Here is a 24,308-nt window from a genome sequence, read left to right on the forward strand (position 1 = left end):
GGATTTCTTGAAATTACTTTCTTTTCCCCCATGAAATGTCAGTCGTTTTTAGCTTTAAGTTTTGCAAAATTTGGAACCTGATTTTCTTACACACTATTAACAATTGCTGCAGATACATTTCAGTCACACTGCTCTAACTTGGAAGAAGAATCAGCACCAAAATTCTATGATGTTTCAGGTGGGGCAGAGTGTGAGAAGACAACTCAAAAAGAGGCTGGAGAGTCTCACTTAGCAGAAACCTCAACTCTCACTTCTTTTATGGCTGTATTTCATAACACTTATCTTTTGACTTAGAACATTTGCCAGGAAAACTTTGATTCCTAGGGCAAATAAGCCTGATAATTTAGAACTCAGAGATGTCTTATGAGTTTGCAAACATCAATGCATTATCAAAAGCCCTGTGAATTATTAGCCATTTAAATACCAGCTACCTATTTTTTTCTGATTACTGTTTCATTTTAATTGCTCCCATTTCCTGTCCTGACCTTAATGTTTCAGTGAAAAGAAGGCATCCCACGAGAGAAAGAGAGAGAGAGAGATAGAGATCTTTCATTTGTGAATTGCAAAGCTTCAGAGGTCCTAATTTGGCCAGCATGTTTGCTGCAAAGCCTTGGAATGCTGTTTTGCAGTTTCAAAAGTGATCATACTCAGCTTCCCAGAATTTTTTATGCCTGGAGGATGCCACGAGAACAAGGGCAGCCTTGTTAACAAGTTCCAATCTCTCAAAAACAAGATAGGATTCGGATATAAATCATCATTTCAGCTCACAAAGCCATGTTCTCCACCCCACTGAAGGGCTTCATTTACATCTAAAATGGTTAATACTGATTTGCACCAGAACTCCTAAGTGGAGGAATGCAGCTGCCATGTGCTTAGTGACTCTGGGGTTAGGGAAGAATGACATCACCAAATGTAAGCATATTATCATGCTGACATAGAGGCACCTTGTTTTCTCCTCTGTGGATAGAGCAAGGATTGTGTTCTGTCTCTTGTTTTTTTCCTCTTGAAGAATACCTTTCCCCCTCCCATCTTAGCAGCTGCAATATGAAGGGTTGAAAATGTCACTTCAACTAATGATGAATGATGCTTGACCTCTGGATGGGTGACTCTGAATTTTATGCAATTCTAAATTAATATGAAAGATGCCAACTCAAAGGACTTCGGCTGTTAGGATTTGCTTCAAGGATAGAGTCGTGTAAAGCAGTTAGTAGCTTTGGGGTTTTGTTGCTGTTGTTATTGTACTTGGTAGGGGACTGGGAGACTCATGCTCTATAAGCAAGGTAAAAGGCAGAATGTGCTAACATTTTTATATGTTTTTTTTTCCTGTGAGATTAATATCTTTTTATACTAGAAATATTGTCAGTAAGCAGAACCAGTTTGTGAAAAAAACATTCTCAAAAGGGCAACTGGCCCACATGTCTTTGTTGTTTTTATTTGAATATAATTAATTATGTAAAGCAATAGTTACTGAAGATTAACAATTAGTAGATTCTGTCAAGTAGTCACACGGAAATTACTAACTAATTGAACGACTGGTCCTCTATTGTGTCAGAAAGCAGTACTGAGTGTCATTCTTTTTATCTTTTTACTTTGTTGTTTTCACAGATCCTCTTTTTTCTAAGATGTATGTTTCACAGCAGACTAATAAATAAATAACCCTGGTTGTAATTTCATAACATGCAAAAGGGTTTGAAATAAAAACACCTGTTTTAATTAGCATTATGGTTTGTTCACTTTAAAAAAAGTGATAATCCTGATGCAGTTAGCTGACATTTTTAAAGCTTTGAATTTCCATCTGTATCTTATATTATGATGTTTCAGGATTGTCATGAGTTAATTATGTTAACTTGGGAAGCATTGCTTGCATTTAGAATGAAAAACTTCAGCTTGAATAGACAGAAAAGCAGATGCTATCTTTCTTGTCAATTGCTTTGTTGTGGGCTGCCTTGCAAGTTTTCATGTATTTCTGGATCTAAAAGGAAGTGTAAATCTCTATTTATTTTAAGTTTAACATAAACTACACAATTTCAGTATTCTTCTGTTTTGGCTGTATGTATCTTGTGTATCTTTACATGTGTAGCTTTCCTGCCCCCAAATTCAGAAATCCACAGTCAAATTATCTCTTTAATTCTTAATTTGTTTTGTTGTGCCTAGGCATTATGGAGATTAGTACATAATAAAATTTAAGAATAGGACAACTCTACTGGCTCAATCCTCTCTCTAGTTATTTTTTTCTACCACCTTTTTGCTTTTGTATATCAACCTTTTAAATGGTACAAAATACATGCAGCATCTGGGCACAACAAGGCATGTTAAGAATGGAGTAGGAACTCTAAGTAGGAATTTCCATGCTTTTGTGAGTTTAATGTTCCTTTAACATAGAGAGCAGCTGTGTTTATGTCAATAATTACACATTGGAATAAATGCGTGTACATGTGTTTCTTCATGGGATTAAGGATGTTAGGTATGGCCTTACACAAAAGATTCTTGTCCCTCCCATACCCACCCAAAAGGTTTCTATAAAATTCAAAACCAAGTTACACTGTTTTGAGATTCTGAAATATTTCTCTGGGCATTTGAACTTCTAGATTTCAACTGACAGAATATGGGATTGATGTGTTTGTAATCTTCTGTTTGCCCCCCTACCTCATACCCATTCTCCACTCTTCACTACCCTGTTTGGTACCCAGGATCTGTATGCATTCACCTTCCAATGGGCTTCCAACTAGATTGGGCCAATGAGAGGTATCTGCAGCAGAACATAGGGCAGGAGACAATGCAAGAATGCCAGGACTGTGAATGCTTAATTCCTGAATTGGTGCCATAAGCAATAAATGCTCATGTTGAAAAGAAAGTGAGATCAAGGAAAAGTGGATCACTCTAGGCAGAACTCCTGGGATAAGCATTCTTTCTTTGGGCTTTAAAGAAGTGGTGGGATGGGGCCAGAGGAGGTGGGTAGATATGATAGCTTAGGTCAAGAATGAGCAAGAACCACAGTATGGTTCTTGCATGGGAATATCGAGTATACTAGTATAATGGGCCCAGATGCTCAGGTCTGAATGAGGTCAAATTTTAAGACTGAGTGGCAGGTTGTGGCCAGGAAAAAGAGGCCTTGAATGATGGAATTAGAAAACTTAGTGTTTAAAATGTATGATGAAGGTGTGTTCAGTATATAAATCCAATCTGTAAATGATATGGAAAGTGGAAGTTTATTCAAGTGCCTTATCACATATTCAAATGAACGTATGGCTGTTCTACCACTTAAAAATAGCTCTGTTCATTAAAGGAAACGTAACCTAGATTTTCAGAAAATTAAAATACAATGTTCTTAAGTCAGTTTAAACTTTAACTGAGATTCATAGTTTGGTACTGCCTTCCTAAGCATTTGGACTAAGGCAGAGAGTATAAATCTAATGGGTCATCTTCCTGACCAACTTTCCATTTTGATTGCAAACAATCAACTTGTTTATTTAGATACAACCACTGAACCAAGTCATTTAGACACAGACATTGAACAACAATCCATGTGTTTCATTCCTCTCAACTTTGGATGTATTTTGCCTCATAAAATGTACAGCATTGTAATTGTTATTAATTAGCTACACATCAAAGAACTTGGGTTAACAGTGGGCCATGTTGGCCTGAATCGCAGACAAAGTGTGACTTGTTCAGTGTATTTATTTATTTATTTATTTATTTGAGATAGTCTCACTTTGTCGCCCAGGCTGGAGTGCAGTGGCGTGATCTCGGCTCACTGCAGCCTCTGTCTCCTGGATTCAAGCAATTCTCCTGTCTCAGCCTCCTGAGTAGCTGGGACTACAGGCATGCACCATCATGTCCAGCTAATTTTTGTATTTTCAGTAGAGATGGGATTTTGCCATATTGTCCAGGCTGGCTCGAACTCCTCACCTCAAGTGATCCACCCACCCACCTTGGCCTCCCAAAGTTCTAGGATTACAGGCGTGAGTCACCACGCCCGGCCTTTTACAGTGTATTTAAGACTAACACTACTCCTCTAGAAACAAGGCTGTAATCGAATTTACCTTGCCAACCAAGCTGATTTGTTTAGACGCTGATCATTGGAAATAAACTATTAATGCAGGAACTCACGTTGTTTGTTAGTTTTTTTAATGTAATGGTTTGAATTGGGTGGCTTATGAGCCTCATGTGAAAATAATTCTATTATTAGTTCCAGGACAAAAACTTGAAGGACACTTTTTCCCCTTCTTGCTCTATATGTTGCTATACAACTGTTTTCGTCCCTTACTGTTTTAGTTAGTTTTGCAAAACAATTTGTGAGTGAGACAGATTAGAGTTAGAATATTAGCCTTGACACTAACTTCTTAAATGAATTTGAGCAAGTTATTTAATTTCTCTGGTCCTTAGATCCTCACTTATAAAATCCGTGAATACTACCTTGCTTTGTTACTATGAAAATGACATAAAATCATGCAGCTAAAGTACCAAGCACAGCGGCTGGCACATGACAGGTGTTAAGTTAATGGTCTTGTCATCTTTGTTGTTATAGTTGTTGTTATTTTTACACAACTTTCACTTCTATGCTGATAATTTTCACATTTGTCTGTCCAGTCTTTATCTCTTTACCAAGCTCCATAGTCCAAAGTCTGAATATGTGCTTAGCATCACCAAATGAAAGTGTCAATAGCATCCCCCAACCAAACCCATTCTCCCTGGCAACTTTTTATCAAAAAACAAACTGAACAAATTAAAATTCTTAGCTATTCTTTCTGAAGTATTACATGTAAGATAACTTGCATAACTAGCTACAAACAATAGTTTTACTTGGTTCGTTCCCCCTTTACCACCCCTATGTTCATTAAATGGATGGCTTCACATAGCCTTTTCATTGCATTTCTACAAATACTATTTAGTTCTAGCCTTCATGGTATCTTGCTGGGCTGTTTCCAGGGCCTTCTAACTAATTTGCATATTCCTACTTCTCACCTCTCAAATGCATTTTTCTATTTCCTACAGATTTATCTTCATGAAATACAGTCTGGATGATATTTCCTCATACAAACTTTTGACAATTCTCTCACATCTAACAGAGACCATTTAATGTATTAGCATAACAATTACACTTTTCCCTGGCTTCCAAGCTAAGTTTCCATTACATTTCATCATTCACTTTTGCACTGGTCATAATGAGGCCTCTTGCCAATATCAAATTTTGATCCATTTCATACCTCTTTGCTGGAACAGTGGTCCTCAGAGTTTAACATGCATCAAAATCAACTGGAGGACTTGTTAGATCACAGACTAAATAGTATTTGTAGAAAAGCAATCACACAGCCAGTTGCACCCAAAAGCTTCTGTTTCAGTTAAATCTGAGGTAGGTCTTGATAAAATTTGCCTTAAATATTCTGTGTGTGATGCTGACATAGCTGGTTCTGGGACCACATTTAAGAAACACTGGCCTGGGACATCCTTCCTCACCCATCTCAGTTCAACAAAATCCTATGCCATTCTCACTGCCATTGTGTGGGAGAAGTTTCATCTGTCACCTATCAGAATGAACCATTCCACATGTTGTGTTCATGAGATAGGAGGCAGGACTCGACCATAGAGGTGAGGCTCACACACCAGACAAAAATGTCCTTAGCTAAAGCAGGGACAGGGCAGACCTGGGCAAAGCCAAAAGCCCTCCCAGGAAGGCCTGATTTGGAGTCTTACCTGTCCTGTGTCACTAACAGAATGATTGAAGTTTTAAGTGGAGTGAGATTGCCTGGACTCCGCTACTAAATACCTGAGTGAACCTGAACAAGTTACTGGATCTCTGGAGCTGCTTTTCCATCAGTAAAGCTGAACTAATAATAGTACATCCAGCATATGTTGATGTGAGAATTAAATGAATTCTTGCATGTGAAGCACTTAGAATAGTGCCTGAGAAGTGCTCAACTATTATTGGTTTTCTAGTAGTTTATACCTTTACTACAATGCTCCACTTGGTCACACAATGACGTTTAAAGTTTGTAGGCCTATCTCCTTTTCTAGATGTCGGTTTCCTTAAAAGCAGGGACCACATTGTTGTGAATCCTCAGAAATATAGCCCTGGGTTTCGCACTTTATAGAAATCCAGTAAATAAAATTTTTAATTAAACTGAGATCGAAGAAAGATTGCAAAAGGATCTTAAGTAAGTAAAAATCTTCTAAACAATAAACAAACCATCCATTTCTTTTTCTCTCATCATAAAGATGAATAAAAATGAGGTCAATTATTAATAATACATTGAAAGTAGGTTTGCCTTTTCCTTTGAATTTTCTAAACGCTATAATTAAAATGACTTCAAATTGGAATATTGTTAAGAAGAAATTAATCTTATTGGTAAGTAAAAAAACAAATCCCATGGTTGATGATAGATATGACCTGTTAGCAATAGTTACACTTTTATATTTTATTTTCTTACAATCAGCATGTGGAGACCAACATAATCCAATTAATTGTAATTCCCTTTTGTTGCATCGGTAAAGTAGTTCATGATACTAAAACACCATTGAAGTCTTATCTCTAGTCAGATAATCCAAATGGATTCTCATTTGCAAACTACTAGCAGGTCTTTATAAACTTCAGTAAAATAGAATATTTTGACTTCCCTGAACCTATAATAAATGTGACACACAAAAATTGGTCTGTTAACTCTAATCCTTTGTAAATGCTAGCCATCAGTTTTCTAGACTTCTTTCTCTGCTTTGTAAGGTTCTCATAAACACACCTGTTTTTTATTAACTGACTTCTTTTAAAAGCATTTTTTCCACAGTGAATATCCAGTATTTGAATACATCAAAGCCTCTCAGCTGAGCTTCTTGCTCATTGTGTCTTTTTGGACACACCACCCCTCTTCTATACGCCCACTCCAACCCATCCTACATGCTACCGCCAGAGCATCTTTCTAGAATGTTGCTCCCCTGCTTATGGTCATCCAGACTTTTTCAGTTGTAAGGACCTTCATGCTGTACCCTCTGCCTTCTCTCCTATCCTCAACACCCTGAGATATGGAATCTATGCCTCTAGGGTCTCCAACAACTTGTGGCTTCCCAAATGCATCGTGTTCTTCATTCCTTGGCATGATCGTTACTTCTAGCTAAATTTTTCTTCATCTCTTCTCTTCCTCTCTCCCAGCTCCTGCACCACCCTCACCCACCTGACTGCTCATCATTTAAGATCATTATTATGTGACACCTCATCTGCAAAGCCTTCTGACTACACCCAGATGAAGCTTGATGCTAATCTTCTATGTTCCCATAGCAGTCTGCAAGAAATTATATAATAACATTTACCATACTTGATTACATATTTTTCTATTTGACCAAACTTCCTATATACTATGAAATCTTTGCACATAGAAGCTAGATCTTTATTTACGTTTACCAACAGCAGCTATAACATGCCTAGCACAAAATTTGAGTTCAATTAATATTTGATAAGTGAATGAATAATGTACTTATGTCTTCAGTATTTGTTAAGTGTTTTGAAAGAGAAAGATAAAGAGAACACAAAGATAATGCCATGTGTGTAAACATGTATCTGTTGTCATCATTGTTGGTATTTTATTATGAAATAGCCTCTGTTATCAAAGGAGGTTAAAATTTGATAGGTGGTGCAAATATATTAATAGCTAATAAAAATGAGTGCATCCATCATTGGCTAAGCACTGGGGATATAAAGATAAATAAAAACAAATTTCTTTGAGGCAGAGATAGAGGAGAGACCCTTTGTTTAAATCACTATAGTTAAATCTAGTAGGCATGCCCCAGGAGTGATGGGGTTCTCAGGCTAGGATTAGAAACATGGTAAGCAAAGTTTGAAATGAAACCCAATGTAGGGAGGAGTCAAGATTAACAGTATAGATAGCTAGGCATCACAAACTATAGGCAGAGACCGGGAATTAGTGCCACAGGTTTGTTTAGGCTAGAATAATTAAGATGATAATGTTGTTCAGTAGTTTCATCAACAAGAAATTGTTGCATAAGGACCTAGGTATTTTACCTTACTTTATGCAAGTAGTTGTAAAATTTATAAATCTCCCAACTCTTATTTTGTGTACCTTTGTAGAGCTTTAGCGGTGATTGTGGTGAAGAAAAGTCTTGCGATGCAGAAAATTTAGTTTACTCCCATGAATCAAACTAATTGACATAATTTAAGTTAAAAATTATCATTAATAATTACTAGAAATCTTCTCTTCATTTTGGTTATCTTAATTGACAACTGACAGATGTCTTATCTGGGAGTAACATAGTTTCAATGAATGAGAGTAGCAATATCTTGATCTACCAGTTTTGTTTACCTTTTATTTCTATTTTTCTGAAGAAATATTTCCAGACAGAAAATTCTAAGTTAGCAAAACCCCAAATCCATATCCTTTTCAATGTTACCATTTCTAACCCTACACATATCACCAACATAGTAAGGGGAATGATAAAAGCCAAAAATCATATTACATTCTGGAAATATTTGCCAAAGTCTGGCTATATTGGATGCTTTTCATGTATTACATCACTTAAATCTCACACAAAATTAAGAACTCTCATTTGACAAGTGAAGAAACCAGAATGTTAAGTAACTTCTATATATGCGTTTTTGCCTACAATAGACATATTATCTGTATATGGGAATTCATAGGACTTAGTTTATTTCCTAGATATCATTAAGAGATATGTTTTGACTTGGCCCTGTGCTTCATATTTGCAAACGTAATATAACTTGGAGGGAACAATAGCAATGGTGTTGAAATTTAAAGCCACTATGAAGCAAGCTTTCAAAAATGACTTTGTCGAAATTTAATCCTACGATTCCCTCCCCTTTGGAGTATGTAATGTATGAAATCATCCATGGAATTCCAGCAAATTCAGAATCTGTTTGGAGAAGATGGTTAAATAAAAAGAACCATTGTGTACAGTATCTATAGAGTACAAAAAGCCTTTGACTGAATGGAAATAAGAACAGTGTTGCAAGCTCTGAGTAAGAAAGGAATTAAAGAAATATATATGGGTACCATGAAATACATCAATTCTTTTTGTTATGATCCTCACTGAAAGAAAAAAGTCTGTTCATTTTTGTTGCTGTTGTTGCATCTGAACAGGACTACCTTTTCTCAGCTACCTAAACAAAATATCTAAAAGCCTGGAGAGAAGCATAATGTCGCTAATGTCATTTTATAAGGTAGAATTATGCATGGAGTTATGATGATGGGAAGATGTTTTATGTTATGCCATTATAAATTAAAAATGCACAAAGCAATGACATGTTTGTTATACTTTCCATCTGTGGTGCTTGCTTCACAAGTTTCAGTTGTACCTATTTATTATGTTATTCTTTACATTCAAATGAAATCTGAGGAGAAATAAAAATAAAACAGTCTTGTTCCTGACTCATTTCCTGTACTGGATAGAGGAGAAGACTGTTCCACCTCCTTCCAAGAGAGTAACTAAAGATATTTCATATCAGCCTGTGACATGTGCAAGCTTCGGCCTTGTCAAATAATTTCCAAAGATATGCACACAACATGAAAGGACACAGAAAGCAAGCTAACATGGCGTGCCGAAGTAGCCCATTAGATATTCAGAAATAAAAGCTTTTTAAAAAAAGTTTTAAAATCTTAGAAAGTTTGTGGTTACTTCCTTCCTCCCTCTTTCATAATTCAAGGATGCCACAGAAAACCAGATTTTGTAGACCAGGTGGTAATAGAACCATCTATCCTGTGCATAGGTCTAACTGTCTCCTCTTGCCAGAAAGGAACCATTTTCAAACATAGGACTCCTAAGAGCTTCTTGGAGGTTACATAATAAATCGTATGAAACAAATCTCTTTGATTTTGCATACAAGGTTTCATATTTAAAACCACTTTGCTCCTTTCTCTTTGATAGGTAGCATGACTATAGACAGTTGATTGGACTTGGGTTGAGTTTTTCCTGAGGATGTTTCCAATGTTCTCTTGTAGTACTTGGAGTCTCAGGTGATGGCAACCATGCAATATTTCTACTTTAGACATAGTAGTTGTACAAAGAATGAGTATGAAAATGGCAATCATGATTTTATTGTTTGTCTGGGGACCACACTGGAGAGTATTCTGCATGTTTGTAGAGCAAATTATTTGAAATAGGTTAAGCCTGAATAGGCAAGCAATTTTTCAACTAATTCCAGCTTCAAATGTATTCTCTGAATATTGGTAATTATTTTTCTTCAAATGGAATTACCTAAAGAACTAACCCTGTTGTTCACTGTGTTTCACAAGTGTAGCATAGCCTTTGTGTCGAGAAGATGTATTGGTATGATCCAGAAATTTGACATCGTCTTTCTCTGCCCAAAACCTTAGGACATTGTATTAGTTTGCTTGAGCTACCACACCAAAGTACCACAGACTGGGTGGCTTAAACACCAGAAATGTATTTCCTCACAGTTCTAAAGGCTGGAAGTCTGAGATTAAGATATCAGTAGGTTGATTTCTCCTAAGGCTCTCTCCTTGGTGTATAGGCAGCTGCTTTCCTCCTGTGTCTTCGCATGGTCTTTCCTCTGTGTGCACCCTAACTGTTGTTATAAGGACACCATTCATATTGGATGGGGGCCCATATGACTTCATTTTACCGTAATTACCTCTTTAAAGATGCAATCTCCAAACATAGTCACACTATGAAGTATTGGGGCTAAGACTTCAACAGTTGATTTTGAGGAATGGAAGAACACAACTCAGCACGTAACAGGCACGATGCATATTTTTGGGTGATATATTTGTTCTTTGAGTTTGTCCTGGCTTGCCCCCAAGGACAAAATAATATGATTCTAGGGAAGAGTAACAAGATGTAAAATGTCCAGAACTTTATCTATATTCACTTTCTGAGCACCTGATGAAGCCCTCTCCTTTGAGGAACATAAAGCAGCCTCAACAGCTGTAGCTTTAAAAACACAATGCCCAGCATGTAGCCTCCTTCCATCTCTGTTTGTTTGAAAAAAATTGAGTGAACAAACAAATTAACTGGCCAACTGGTTTAGTTTTCTCAGATAATATCCTCAATGAAGTCTCATGTTACAGCCAAGGTGTGGAAGGAGGAGCTTTAGCCAGTGCAGCAGAGAAAGATGCTACTTTTTGCACAGGGTTGACATCACTGTGTTTGAGAATGCAGAATCTCTCTAATCCACCAGAAATCAGACCGAACCATCACTTTCAGGAGCCAGCACAGCAGGAAACGTGGAGCTAGTTGAGTGATTCAACCAACTTCCTTTTGATCTATTCCTTTAAATGCTAAACTAAAAATCTTCTATATCCTTATAAGCAGTGTCGTTTTATCTACATTAATATCTAATCTTTCAATTTGATTTTAGGGCCAAACATATTATGTTTTGGATCGATCATCCCTCTGGTATCTCTTTCATTTGGGATGTGACTTTCATGTATCCAGCAGGCCTTTTAGATAAGGGATCCAAATGGTCATCTGTGCTGGAAGCAGGGACATCATCCTTTATGAGAGTTTCATAGTGTAACAGGTTCTTTTCACTGTATTAATGAGATCAGGGCTATTCTCTCTGGGAAAACTAGGATGTCTTTTCCTCCTTTTAAAATTGCAACAATAAAATAAAAGTTGGAAAGAGGTTTTAAAAGTGCTATCAAAACTATTACAAGGTAAACAAGCACTTGATTTTCAACATATAAAGAAGATTTTCTTTCTTGACTCGGTTACTCTTCTACTCAGGATAGTCCAAGTGCAAGCACATTTCAACAAAGACTAGGTTAAGACAGTTTGAGTCTAGTTAAAATTGAACCTGATATCACAACTGCTGGTTATATATACCAATATCTACATAGCAATATATAATACAAGAGGAAAGTGGTAAACTCATTTTTTTTTCCTTTGATACAGAGTCTCACTCCATCACTGAGGAGGCTGGAGTGCAGTGGCGTGATCTTGGCTCACTACAACCTCTACCTCCCTATTCTCCTGCCTCAGCCTCCTGAGTAGCTGGGATTACAGGCCTGCCACCATGCCTGGCTAATTTTTGTTATCTTTAGTGCAGACAGGGTTTCACCATTTTGGCCAGGCTGGTCTCAAACTCCTGGCCTCAGGTGATCTGCCCACCTCAGCCTCCCAAAGTGCTGGTATTACAGGCATGAGCCGTTGTACCTGGACAGTAATTAAACTCTTAATGATATTTAAATGCCCCCTTTTCCTTGGAAACTACCATTGACCTACTATGGCTATCAAAGGTTCATCTTTCAGTTCTTCTTTTTAAGAAAAATTGCTCCTAATAGCTACTGTCAAATTTTTTCTTTCAAATATATTTTTAAAGCTTGATATAAATAAGTTTTTACTTAAAATATGCCCTAAAGACTCTTCAAGAAAGAGCATTTCAAGATAACCTTGTTTGGGTACAACATTTAGGTTGTGTGTGTATGTGTGTGATCTCATAAAAGTCACATGGTATTTGCATTGTAGAGCTTAACCTATCTTTAATTCTGTTTATATGCTTTAAGGCAAAACCATAACCAAAATGAATTTAAGATAACCTAATTAGAGGGCCAGGAGAAACCAGCACAGATTAAAAGGATTGTGAGACATTGTGGTTCAACCAGACGTCTTCCTAGGATTGGACTATAACATGTGATATGCTTTGGCTCTGTGTCCCTACCCAGATGTCATGTTGAATTCTGTTGAATTGTAATCCCCAATGTTGGGGGAGGGACCTGGTGGGAGGTGATTGGATCGTGGAGATGGATATCCCTCTTGCTGTCCTCGTGATAGTAAGTTCTCACAAGATCTGGCTGTTTAAAAGTGTATAGCACTTTCCTCTTCACTTTTTCTCTGCTGCTGGCTATGTGAAGATGTGCTTGCTTCCCCTTCACCTTCTCCCATGATTGGAAGTTTACTGAGGCCTCCCCAGTTATGCTTCCTCTACAGCCTGCAGAACCATGAGCCAATTAAACTTCTTTTCTTTGTAAATTAACCAGGCCCAGGTAGTTCTTTATAGCAATGTAGTTTTTGTTGATCCCATTCAAGAAACTGCATCACACTGAGATAAATCCTCTAAAACAACCAGGCTGGCTTACAATGTTTGTTCAATGTTTCAGTTGCCTTAGTCTCTTTTTTATTTTACCATTTTGGCCTTTATTCACCTGCCTCATTCTAGTGACATATTGGATATGTTTGTTTCCTTATGCTTTAAAATGTTTTTCAGATACATTTTCCCATTTGATACCAACAATTATCCTTTTATCTTCATTTTACAAATAAATAAGTAAATAGATAGATATACAATGAATTAGTGGTAAATCCAGTCCTGGAATGGGTGTTTTGTATGGCCTTTCTCCTACTCTATCATATTTCCTCTTCACTCCATTGCTACCTAACAATTTGCTCCATCTCTGCCCATTTCCTAATGCAGTTGCTTTTTATTACCAATTTGTTTTGTATCTGTTTATATAAGAATCTGTGCCTTCTACAAGTCAGTAATTACCAAAGATGAGAGTCAGTTTACAGGTAAAAGCATAGCCTCAAGTAAGACATTTAAGGGTAAAATGTAAAAATTACAATCTTGACATAATAGTCAATCAACTACCATTCGCAATTACTGTTTATTTGCCTTTTCCCTTTCTGCTTCTGCCAGCCAAGATTAAGTCTGAACATGGTGATTTTAAACATAGTGGGGGCTTACTGGCTCTTTAACCTGGTTTCATCACTTGGCAGCCATGGGAAAATTGTTTAATCTACCTATGCCTCACTTTCCCTATCTGTAAAATGGATATGATGATAACAGTAGCATCTTCCTCATTACCTTGCTGAAAACATTAAATTAGATAATGAATGTAGAGTACATAGCACAGCCCCTAGTACAGTGTAAGCTCTAAGTAATTGTTGGTTATTGCTTTCATCGCAAAGTACCCTGAATGAGTTCATATGGATTTTGTTCTATAAAAAGTTATGATTTTGTCAAGAATAATTACCAACTCTTAAGTTCATATTAAGGAAATATTAATATGTGTGTATCTAATTTTCTAGTTCCCTGCCCACCTATGGTAAACTTCATAAATCTTTGTTGAGTGACTTCTATAGACACTTATAAACTTCACTATAGTGGCTCTCAACCAAGAATAATTTTGCACGATGGGGAGATACGTGGCAATCTCTAGACACAATTTTTATCATCCCCACTGGGAAATACTACTGGCCTCTAATGGATTAAGGTCAGGGATACTGTTAAACATACTAGAATGTAAAAGACAGCCCCCACCACAAAGAATTTTCCAGCCCCAAATGTCAATAGTGTGGTGCTTTTGAGAAACACTATTAGAAAAGGGAAAAGTATAAGACATCATCACTGTGTAGAATCTAGTTAGAAAATGCTTATCAAATAATGCAAATACATTTGCAATAATGCCTGTTAACACCAGGATAGGGTTATGGTTAGTTCATCTTGAAGACTGGTTGGCTTCATGAGAAGGCATACTATATGGACATAACTTCATGTTTAGATAAACTACAGTGACCTTGCAAAATTTGCCTTAACATCATCTGGTTTACAAGGGATCTTAACCTTGGTTGATTATGAAAACTTGATATAAAAATTAGTATTATATTTCAAAATACTCTTTCCAACTATTTGCCATATTGCCTATTTAAGCTACTTGCTGAAGGGCTACAAATTATTATTATTATTTCTTTAAATGGAAACTACATAGGAATCTATAGTAGTAATGTTGGTTTAAGTGATACAGTTATTATTATATGGTATTTTAAGTAGATATAATCAAATGGTCAAATAGTATCCATTCATTGGTAAATTTTCTTTATCTATCACTACATTCAATTTTCATGTTCACTTGAATTAACTGATATTAATGTGGAGATGAGTAATATTAATGCTGTTTTCCTTTGGTTAAGCCATTATTTGTTGGTGGTGGTGTTTCCTTGGTCAAGTTAAAATCATTCTCTTTTTTACCTGCTGAACACTTTCCTTTAAGCAATTTCAAACTTGTGCACCAAAATGGCATTTTGTGTTGGACTTTTCTGATAAATTTTTGGTTGAGATATTTGTGTGTGTGTGTGTGTGTGTTTTCGTGTGTTTAGGTTTCCACTTAAAGTTCAGTGCCAAAGCTACAGTACTTATACATTTTCTAAATGTGTTTTAAGCAATAAGTTGTACAACATTTTTAGAACATGTGTTAAGCTATTTCTCTAAGAATGAAGCTCTTAACAAAACATAAGCACTCTGCATGAGATCTTAGCAGCAAAGTGCTTAAAAGATAAAGTAAGAATTGGTACCATGGGAAGAACACCAGCTGTAGAGCACACAGGTCCATTATGAGAAGTATGGTAGTGGGTAGGGAGAAAATGATTTAATCAGGAGTAAAACCAATTTTATTATAAGGGCACGCAGGGGGTGTGGCACCATAGTGAGAGGGACATTTCAAAATATCTGACAGATTTCAACAATGTGAAAACCCCGTTCTTTAAAGTGACAGTAAACCCCATCAGGTCTCCCTTTTTGATGCTATTGTTAACAGTTGACTGTTTAAAGCTGGCCTGCTAAGATGCTGTCGGCCTATTTCAATAGTGTGCAGCCAAATAAAAGACTAATTGTTGAAATACAATCAATCAAAAATGATTGCAGGGCAGAAAGAAGGTCTCCTCTGCTGATTTTGTTGTGGATCATATTATTGTGTTATGACTGAGGTAGGAATGAAGACTGAAAGGAAAGATTAGCCCATCTGAAATAAACAGATTCACCTTCATGTCTTCTCTTTGCAAACACACTGTTGAGCAGGAACACCACTTACTATAAGCCTTAGAAGCGATCGTTCATTTATTTAAAAAAAAGATCTGCTGAAGATTTGGGCTAATATTTTTAAAAGGACATGAACATTATTAGCAAAACAGCCCATGCAGAGAATCCCTACAGTGACAATTCTCAGCTTTTCTTACATTTTGGTGCAAAATGCTCCTCTGCATTCATAAAACTGACATCCAAGGGACATGTGAATGCGAGCCCAAGACATCAGTAAAGAAACAAATTTTCAATTGACCAAATACCTCAGTGTTTGCCAGGATTCTCAGCTTTTCAGTTAACCCCCAGATTGTCTAAAATGATTAGGTTAAGTTTTCATGAAGCCCAGTATCCAAAACCTTTTCCATGTTGCCCGTTTAGAAAGACAAATCGTCTGGCTCGACAGCAGTGCCTTTGTACCTTGCTTCCTTTTCATTTTATGTCAAGATGTCCCTTTCAGACATGAATGCATCCACTTCTTGGGTGAGACTAATTCCAGACATTCATATGGAGGGTGAAAAGGACAAAAATAATTGCCCAGCACACTTTATTTCTACTACAACCTTCATTTTGGCTTTTACTTTCTTTAATATTTCAACATTTCCACTCACTCAAGCTTCCCAAGCAAATACTTCTGTTGTTTCTAAAAAGAGTTGGTAAGCACTTGTGGTTTGTCTTTAGTGTGTTATCATTTTTGACAGCTTTGCATAGCCTACGTAGGCCAACAGGGGTCTGTCTAATATTGTTGCTGGGCATATTTTCCTCACTGAGATGAGAACTAAAAAAAAAAAATATTTTGAAGCAGTAAGAAAGAATTAATATCCTTTCTCACTCAGTATTCTATTCCTTGCTGACTTTATATTCAGGCAAAAAAAGGGAAAAAGTGTTACCCATTATTCCCTTGTACATAGCAAGGCTAACACATGTAAAGCAATAACTCATTTTCTATTGCCATGTTTAGCATATGTCTCCTGTTGGCTCAGCAAGGCCTTTAGGCTGGTCCCTTGAGCCGGCCATCATTGGCAACTCTTAGCCCCTCGGCCTCAAAACCAAATAGCTTTGAATCATGTTGAGCTGTGATGCTAATTTTCATACTGATGCATTATGGGAATAAATGTATCTGACATACTGTGTCAATGGCACTGTCTCTTTGTGTCTCTTGTTTTTTTGTTAGCTGCATTCCTACAGATGGTATTCCATTGAAAATGTTCCCTTCCTACGGAAAGAGGGAGGGAAAAAAAAAAACATGCACAGCACCAAACCTCTAGGTGCAGAAGGCTGTTAACGGTTGCTGATGATAGTAGGCAAACATTAACATAATAATTAGTGTCTTGTAATTGTTTCATTAAAACCAGTTGTTCCATTTCTCCTCGTGTTTTCCCAGAAGAGAAGCTGAATTTGGACGACAGCCAGTGGGAGGACATCCACGTTGTCACCGGAGCACTGAAGATGTTTTTCCGGGAGCTGCCTGAGCCGCTCTTCCCTTACAGTTTCTTTGAGCGGTTTGTGGAAGCGATCAGTAAGTACCTCACAGAAAAGGGCAGGTGGTAGAATAACCTGACATCCTGGAATTATTAAGTAAATAATAAGAATGATTATAATAATAATCATGGGGAACAGATAGTATCCCCGATGCTCCATATCTTACGTTTTCGTTTTGTTTTGATGGCTTGTTTTATTTCTGGCCCTGCAGTATTATCTGAGGTGGTTTTTTTTTTGTTTTGTTTTGTTTTGTTTTATTAGGAAAAAAATATGACATCCTATTTAGGGTAGTCAATTTAACTAAGCGTCCTCAAATAAAAATAGTATCTCATCAAATCTGCTTTAAAGGGTTCACCGTGTGCACCCCTCATCTCTGCCTTTATACTTTCAGAATTGCAATGAGTTTGAATACAAAGGGTCTTGAAAAGAACCCTAAGTGAATTAAATATTACATTTCATGAAATATGTGTTAAATTATCAACTAAGACATCATGTTCTCTTAGTTCACTCACCCTTCACCCACTAACACTAGTAAACAGCCATAATTTGCTTATGAGCAGTGTGATTATCAAATTAAGTAATGGCAAGTTTCTTCTGTTAAACTGGTGACGTTATAAGAGAGTGAGTTGCATCTATTACTAACCAGTAGTCATTGTACACTCCATGAAGCTTCTTTTTCTGTTTTTTTAATTCATAAAACACACACACACTTAAGTAAAAGTGAATAAATGAATGAATAAATCAATGAAAATCTTTTCCAAATGCAAGGGTACTTGTGCTATTAATCCTTTGAGAAAGAACTACTGGTATGTCTCTAAATTTAATATCTTAGGGTATGCTTACTGTAACTGTGACAGCTTGGGAAAAGTTTCCTGGCAAGCCAGCTGATTTAAGGAAGAAAAAGAAAGAAGAAAGAAAGGTAAAATTAAAAACTTTGCAAGCCTGGCAGGAGCTTAATTAAAATCCTAACGAGACAAATCTCCAAGAAAAAAAAAATTGCTGTATTCAGGAGGTCTGATCTTGGATGGCTGGGTGTACAGTGTTCCCATTAGTAGAAGTGGAGATCTGGGGGTCCTGTGATGGAAAACAGCCCCTCAGTATGCCCTCTAATTCTGTCATTGACAAAGCCTTCACCCTTGTTTAAAGCTCTGGCAAAATGGTATCAAGTAAAAGAAGAAATTTCTCTCCCAAGGTCTTGTTGCTTGCTCAGTTTCAGATTTTGTTGTTGTTATTGCTGCTGCTGTTGTTGTTGAATGTAGTAACAATACTCTATGGGTTTTGAGTTGAGGCTGGAACTCTTATCCCTTGTCATGACTTCATCTCATGAGCCCTCTACTTCTTCAGAAGAGCAATGTTTCATAGTTAAGCAGGCTCTCTTAACTTCATTTGAAAAGAAGAAATAAAATATAAACAAGCGGGCATTTCCGTAACAGCTTTTTCTGATATTCTGTCTTGGAACACCCAATCAACTTACAATGCTGGGACAGTGTTCTGGTAGGAAATTGGAGGGACTTTGTGTTTAGATGCCTATTTCTGATTGTGTACATTTAAAGAAGTCATATAAATTTCACATCATGATCTCCACACATTCAAGTGAGGATGATCTCATTTGGAAACTTACTTCGGTATGTGCTATTTGGGGGCTATACTAGGATAACCATCATTTAAGCTTCTTTTAGTTCACCTGATTCTAAAGATATTAGGAAAGTCATTTTCTTAGCTTGAGAGATATGGAAAGCAGGCCCTCAGAACCCACATGAGAGTATGTCCTTTGAATTTCTCTAAGGAGTAGGATCATCTCAGGGATATTCTAGACTTAAGTCCAAATTGTATAGAATTTCAGAAATATAGGCATGATAAGAACAGAACATGGCAGAGTTTTGAGGCAGGCAGCAGACTATTGGGATTGATGGCTCTGGCAAGGGTTTCTGCCAACACCTATAGAATGGGTTATGATGAGAATGAATAAGAAAGTACCTAAGAAAGTCCTTTAAAAATGTAAGAGGGTGCACAAACAGTGCTAACAATGTTTCTCCATATGAGCTTTGTTTGATAATGTAATTTGGAAGAGAAGAGAGAGTCTTCTTCCTTCATTGTTCAAGGCAAGGAGAATCAAACTCAGTGTTATTGTGTCGGGAGTTGGTTCCTACCCGTGGGTTCATGGTCTCCCTGACTTCAAGAATGGAGCCGTAGACCTTCTAGGTAAATGTTACAGCTCTTAAAGATGGCACGGACCCAAAGAGTGAGTGGTAGCAGGGTTTATTGTAAAGAGTGAAAGGACAAAGCTTGACAGGGTGGAAGGGAACCTGCGCAGGTTGCCGCTGCTGGCTGTGGTGGCCAGCTTTTATTCCCTTATTTGCCCCCTCCCGTGTTCTGTTTCTGTCCTATCAGAATGCCCTTTTTTCAATCCTCCCCATGATTGGCTACTTTTAGAATCCTGCTGATTGGTGCATTTACAATACCCTTGCTAGCTACAGAGTGCTGATTTGTTCGTTTTTACAATCCTCTTGTAAGACAGAAAACTTCTCCAAGTCCCCACTCGACCCCGAAATTCCAGCTGGCTTCACCTCTCATTATGGTCTGAAAGTTTGTGTTCCATCAAAATGTATACGTCGAAGTTCTCACCCCCAAGGTGATGGTATTAAGAGATGGGGGCTTTAGATGGAGATTAGGTCATTGGGGCAGAGCCCTCATGAGTGGGATTAGTGACCTTATAAAAGAAGCCCAAGAGAAACCTGTATCTTCTTCCACCATGTGATGGTACAACTAGAAGTTGCCATCTATTAGCCAGAGAGTGGGCCCTCACCAATACATTAAATCTGCTGTCAACTTGGTCTCATACTTCCAAGACTCCAGAACGGTAAGAAAGAAATTTCTGTTGTTTATAAATTGCTAAATTTATGGCATTTTTTATAGTAGGCCAAATGGACTAGGACACTCAGCAGCCTTGCTTCAACTCACAACCGAATAGTAGAATGTCATTATTTTTTAATATGTACAATGGAGGGATCATAATGGGGCTCAGAAACATGTTACGATGTTGGATGTTAGTACATTTACTAACCCATGTGTTTTTTATATAACCTTGAAGCTAGTCCTTGTGTTCTAAACCTAGGAAAAACTGTAGGTTGTAATTCATATTTAAATATTCTTAAGCAATGAGAGAATGGCCACCTAGTTTCTTGGCAATGGTAAAAACCACACCAAAGGAAATACTTTCTCTCCATGTGTACCAATTGTATTAAAAAAATCTTTCAAAATTTTAAGAACATTTATACCCCATTGCAGGGCTTTATCATAGCTTACATAGCCTCTTGTAAAAATCTATACGGTGAGAAACTCAACAGATCCACTCACGAGTTTTTGGCTTTATATGGAAAGGGACCAACCAGGTAAAGTAAATTCACAGGAGAGGATGAATTGAGGACAAAGAGGGCCAGACCCAGCCTCTTTGTCCTCAGATTCTAGTTCTTCCCTTTTATTGTCTGTACCGTAGGAGGGTTGGTCCTAGCCAGCTATATTTTGCAGATGCTTTTTTTATTAGTGGTGTTTTTTTCTACTTTTATTTCAGATTAAGAATGTACATATGCAGGTTTGTTAGCTGGGTATACTGCGCGATGCTGAGGTTTAGGGTACAAATAATGCCATCACCCAGGTATAGAGCATACTACCCAACAGTTAGTTTTTCAGCTCTTGCTCCCCTCCCTCCCTCTCCCATCTAGTTGTCCCCAGTGTCTATTGTTGCCATCTTAATGTCTATGTGTACCCAGTGTTCAGCTCCCATTTATAAGAACTTGGGGTATTTGGTTTTCTTTCTCTGCATTAATTTGCCTAGGATAATGGCCTCCAGCTGTATCCATGTTGCTCCACAGGACATGATTTCATTTTTTTTTTATGGCTGTGTAGTATTCTGTGTGTATGTACCACATTTTCTTTATCCAGTCCACCATCATTGGGCACCTAGGTTCATTCCATATCTTTGCTATTGTGAATAGTGCTGCGATGAACATGCAAGTGCTTGTGTCTTTTTGGTAGAATGATTTGTTTCCTTCTGGATATATACCCAGTAATGGGATTGCTGGGCCCAATGGTAGCTCAGTTTTAAGTTCTTTGAGAAATCTCCAACCTTACATGTGCTCTTGAGGTGCTATTGCACCCGGTCAAAGCCACTGGAAGGAGATAGCAGAAAGAGAGAGAAGACAAAGGCCAGCAGTTTATTAGTTTATCCCCCACCCATTCACTCTTGCCACCCATTTGCCTCAGGTAGCTTTTCTGCCTGAGGCTCCTTCTGCTTTACAGCTTCAGCTTTGACCAGACAGGCGCCCTCTGGTTTCAGCTCCCATCTGGTGACACAGACTCTCCTTTCTTTGCTTTTCCTGCCTGGAGAATGTAGTGGCTTCCTGGTGTGTCTACTTTCTTGGTTACTCCACTCTTCCTTATCTGGTTCTCAGCTTCTTCTTTATATGGGCAGCTAATTCTCTGCATCAAATTAATTCCCTCTGTTGGTGTAAATACTTAAAACGGTTTCTGTTTTTTGGTTACACACAAGTAAAATATCACGTCAGTTGATGTCATGGTACATGTTGTCATAACATTATTTCCCTTTTTTATTACCCCCAAGTCCAGTTTGTGACGCGTTAACATTTTTATTTGGCCCCAGGTTGGGAGATCTGTTACCCTTTCATGGAAGAGTTAAAAGGTGGTTAGACCCAACGGAACTTTGCATCCCACTGGAATACTTTGCATCTGAGGAGAAAATGTTATTTCTAGTACAAGCAATTAATGACCACTGGTGCCGTCTGAATAATTTTTATTATATGTTTGAAAGTTATCACATAGACCAAGAAGAGTGAACAGAAGGCATTTACTTTTTAAAATAATTTCTTTTTGGACCAAAAAAAACCCCATTAATATAATAAGACCCCGCAATTGCCATAGTAATCCCTTGTCTGATAATACTCACTGGGGTAACAAAAACACTAGGGATTGTTTTATGTCTCAGAATCCAAGTACAGCAGCTATTGATCTGAAATTCTATACTGGAGGTCAATCCAATTGGGTCACCTGCAGGTTATTTCATGGGGATTTAACCCACTGACTGCAAGGACTTAATTCCCTGGAAATGACTTGTGCTGAAGGCATTATTAGTACTGTAAATGTGAGCTCAGTAGAAGAGCACAGCCAGGGAGTTTTATGATAGGTGATGCAATCTTGTGGCTAGAGGCCTGCAGGGGTCCAGACATTTCCAGTAGATCTAAATCCTAGGAAATGTACTAACTTTACCTCTGTTCCCATCTTTTTCTTCTGGTAACTCTACAGATCCAAAGAAAAAAGACAACAAGCAATGTTTTTTTCTGTTTTAATGTCTGCATTTTTCCAAAGTTCCTGAAAAAGAGAAAGGGAGGAGAAAAACCCATTGGAATTTCTAATAATTGTCTCATTTAATTCTCAAAATAAGAAAGCAGGAGATATTGGAGAAATGGAAAGATCATCTGCACAATAATTTCTAGCTCATAAAGTTACTATGAGAATGAAATGGAACAGTATTTTCTTACTCCATGTTAGGCACTCAGTAAGCGATTTAAAAAGAAATTAATTTTTAGAAGAGTTCTAAATGCACATCGCTCAAAAAACTAGACTTGGCATTCAAATACAAACATAAATACTTTGTGTCATTGTATATTGCCTTAAGCAATAGCTATTGCCAAATATCTGTATTTTATATCATCCTACAGAAGACCCATATGTCCTATGTCATCTTATATAAGACTACAACCATTTTTTCTACATTTTAAAAGCTGAATTTAGAATTAAATTAATGGTCAGAAATTTCAGTATTGGAGTTTTAGGTTAGAAATAAAGTTGAACCTTCCAAGAGTGAGTGATGTTTCAATATTTAGTACTAGATATTAAAAGCATTCATGCCTTAAATGTTGACTTCTCTGAGCACATTTTAACCCTGCACTCTGATTTCTATGATCAATTGCTCAACATCTTTTGAAATTTATTTATATGTACACAAAGTTACTTTTCTATTTCATATGAGTAACTATTTTAATTTTATTAAGATTCTTACAATTATTTACTTGATCAAATTACAATATTCAACAAACAGAAATCTTACAGAAGTTAGGATGAAAAGCAATGGATTGGGCCCTAACACATCATATCCCCTGACCTATTCATGAGAGGAAACCTCATTTAATGATTTTAATTTTTATCTCTTCTGGTTACTTTCATAACTCTAGATAATATCTCTACTTTTGATTTATCAACCACGGATAATGTCCGTTACCTAATATTGTTTCATTCGACTCCACTTCTTTTAGTATATGGTAGCCATATTATTATAATTGTAAGCTAAATAATATGCCTAAACATCTTTTTGTTGTTTCATCAACATTCAACAATATCGGCTAATTTCCATTCACAAGGTGAGCATGTACTCCTTCCCACCCTTTCCTTCATCTTTCTATAGTTTATTTTTAATTTTTAACAATTGAAGATTTTTTTCTAGCTCTACTAGAATTGGCATACAATGAACTGCACGTTTTAAAAGCGTAACTTATCAACGTTTTGACAAATGTATGCACCACCACCAAGATAAAGAACATCTCTATTATTCCCAAAAGTTTCCTCTTAATCCTTGGTAATCCTCTTTCTTTCCCCTTTCCACCTGCTCTGCACTCCCATCCCAAGCCACCACTGATCTGCTTTCTGTCACTATCGATATATTTACATTTTCTAGAATTTTATATAAATGGAATCATACAGTATGCACTCTTTTGGGCGGGGACTTTTTTCATTCAACATAATTATTTTGAGATGTATCCATGTTATATTGAGTTCATTTTTCATTAATGAGTGATATTTCATTATTTGAATATAACACAATTTGTTTATTTGTTGATGGATATTTGGGTTTCTAGTCTTTGATTGTTACAAGTGAAGCATTTACAAATCTGTGAACATTTATGTACAAATTTTTGTGTGGACAAATGCTTTTAGTCTTCCTGGTGATACTTAGAAGTAGAGACCTTTTCCATATGGTAGG

General features: G+C 37.0%; 1 protein-coding gene across 7 annotated transcripts in view; it reads left to right on the forward strand.

Annotated features, from left to right (window-relative positions):
- Positions 1–24,308, forward strand: part of ARHGAP15 (Rho GTPase activating protein 15) — a 627,654-nt gene that overhangs the window by 472,185 nt on the left and 131,161 nt on the right. For all 7 annotated transcript variants that reach the window (XM_031651767.1, XM_031651764.1, XM_031651766.1 and 4 more), the window contains one exon: positions 17,157–17,291. In XM_031651767.1, coding sequence (XP_031507627.1) covers positions 17,157–17,291 — 135 coding nt within the window. The remainder of the gene's footprint in view (positions 1–17,156; positions 17,292–24,308) is intronic.

The sequence above is a fragment of the Papio anubis genome, chromosome 10 (assembly GCF_008728515.1).
Source record: "Papio anubis isolate 15944 chromosome 10, Panubis1.0, whole genome shotgun sequence".
Taxonomy (NCBI): Eukaryota; Metazoa; Chordata; class Mammalia; order Primates; family Cercopithecidae; genus Papio; species Papio anubis.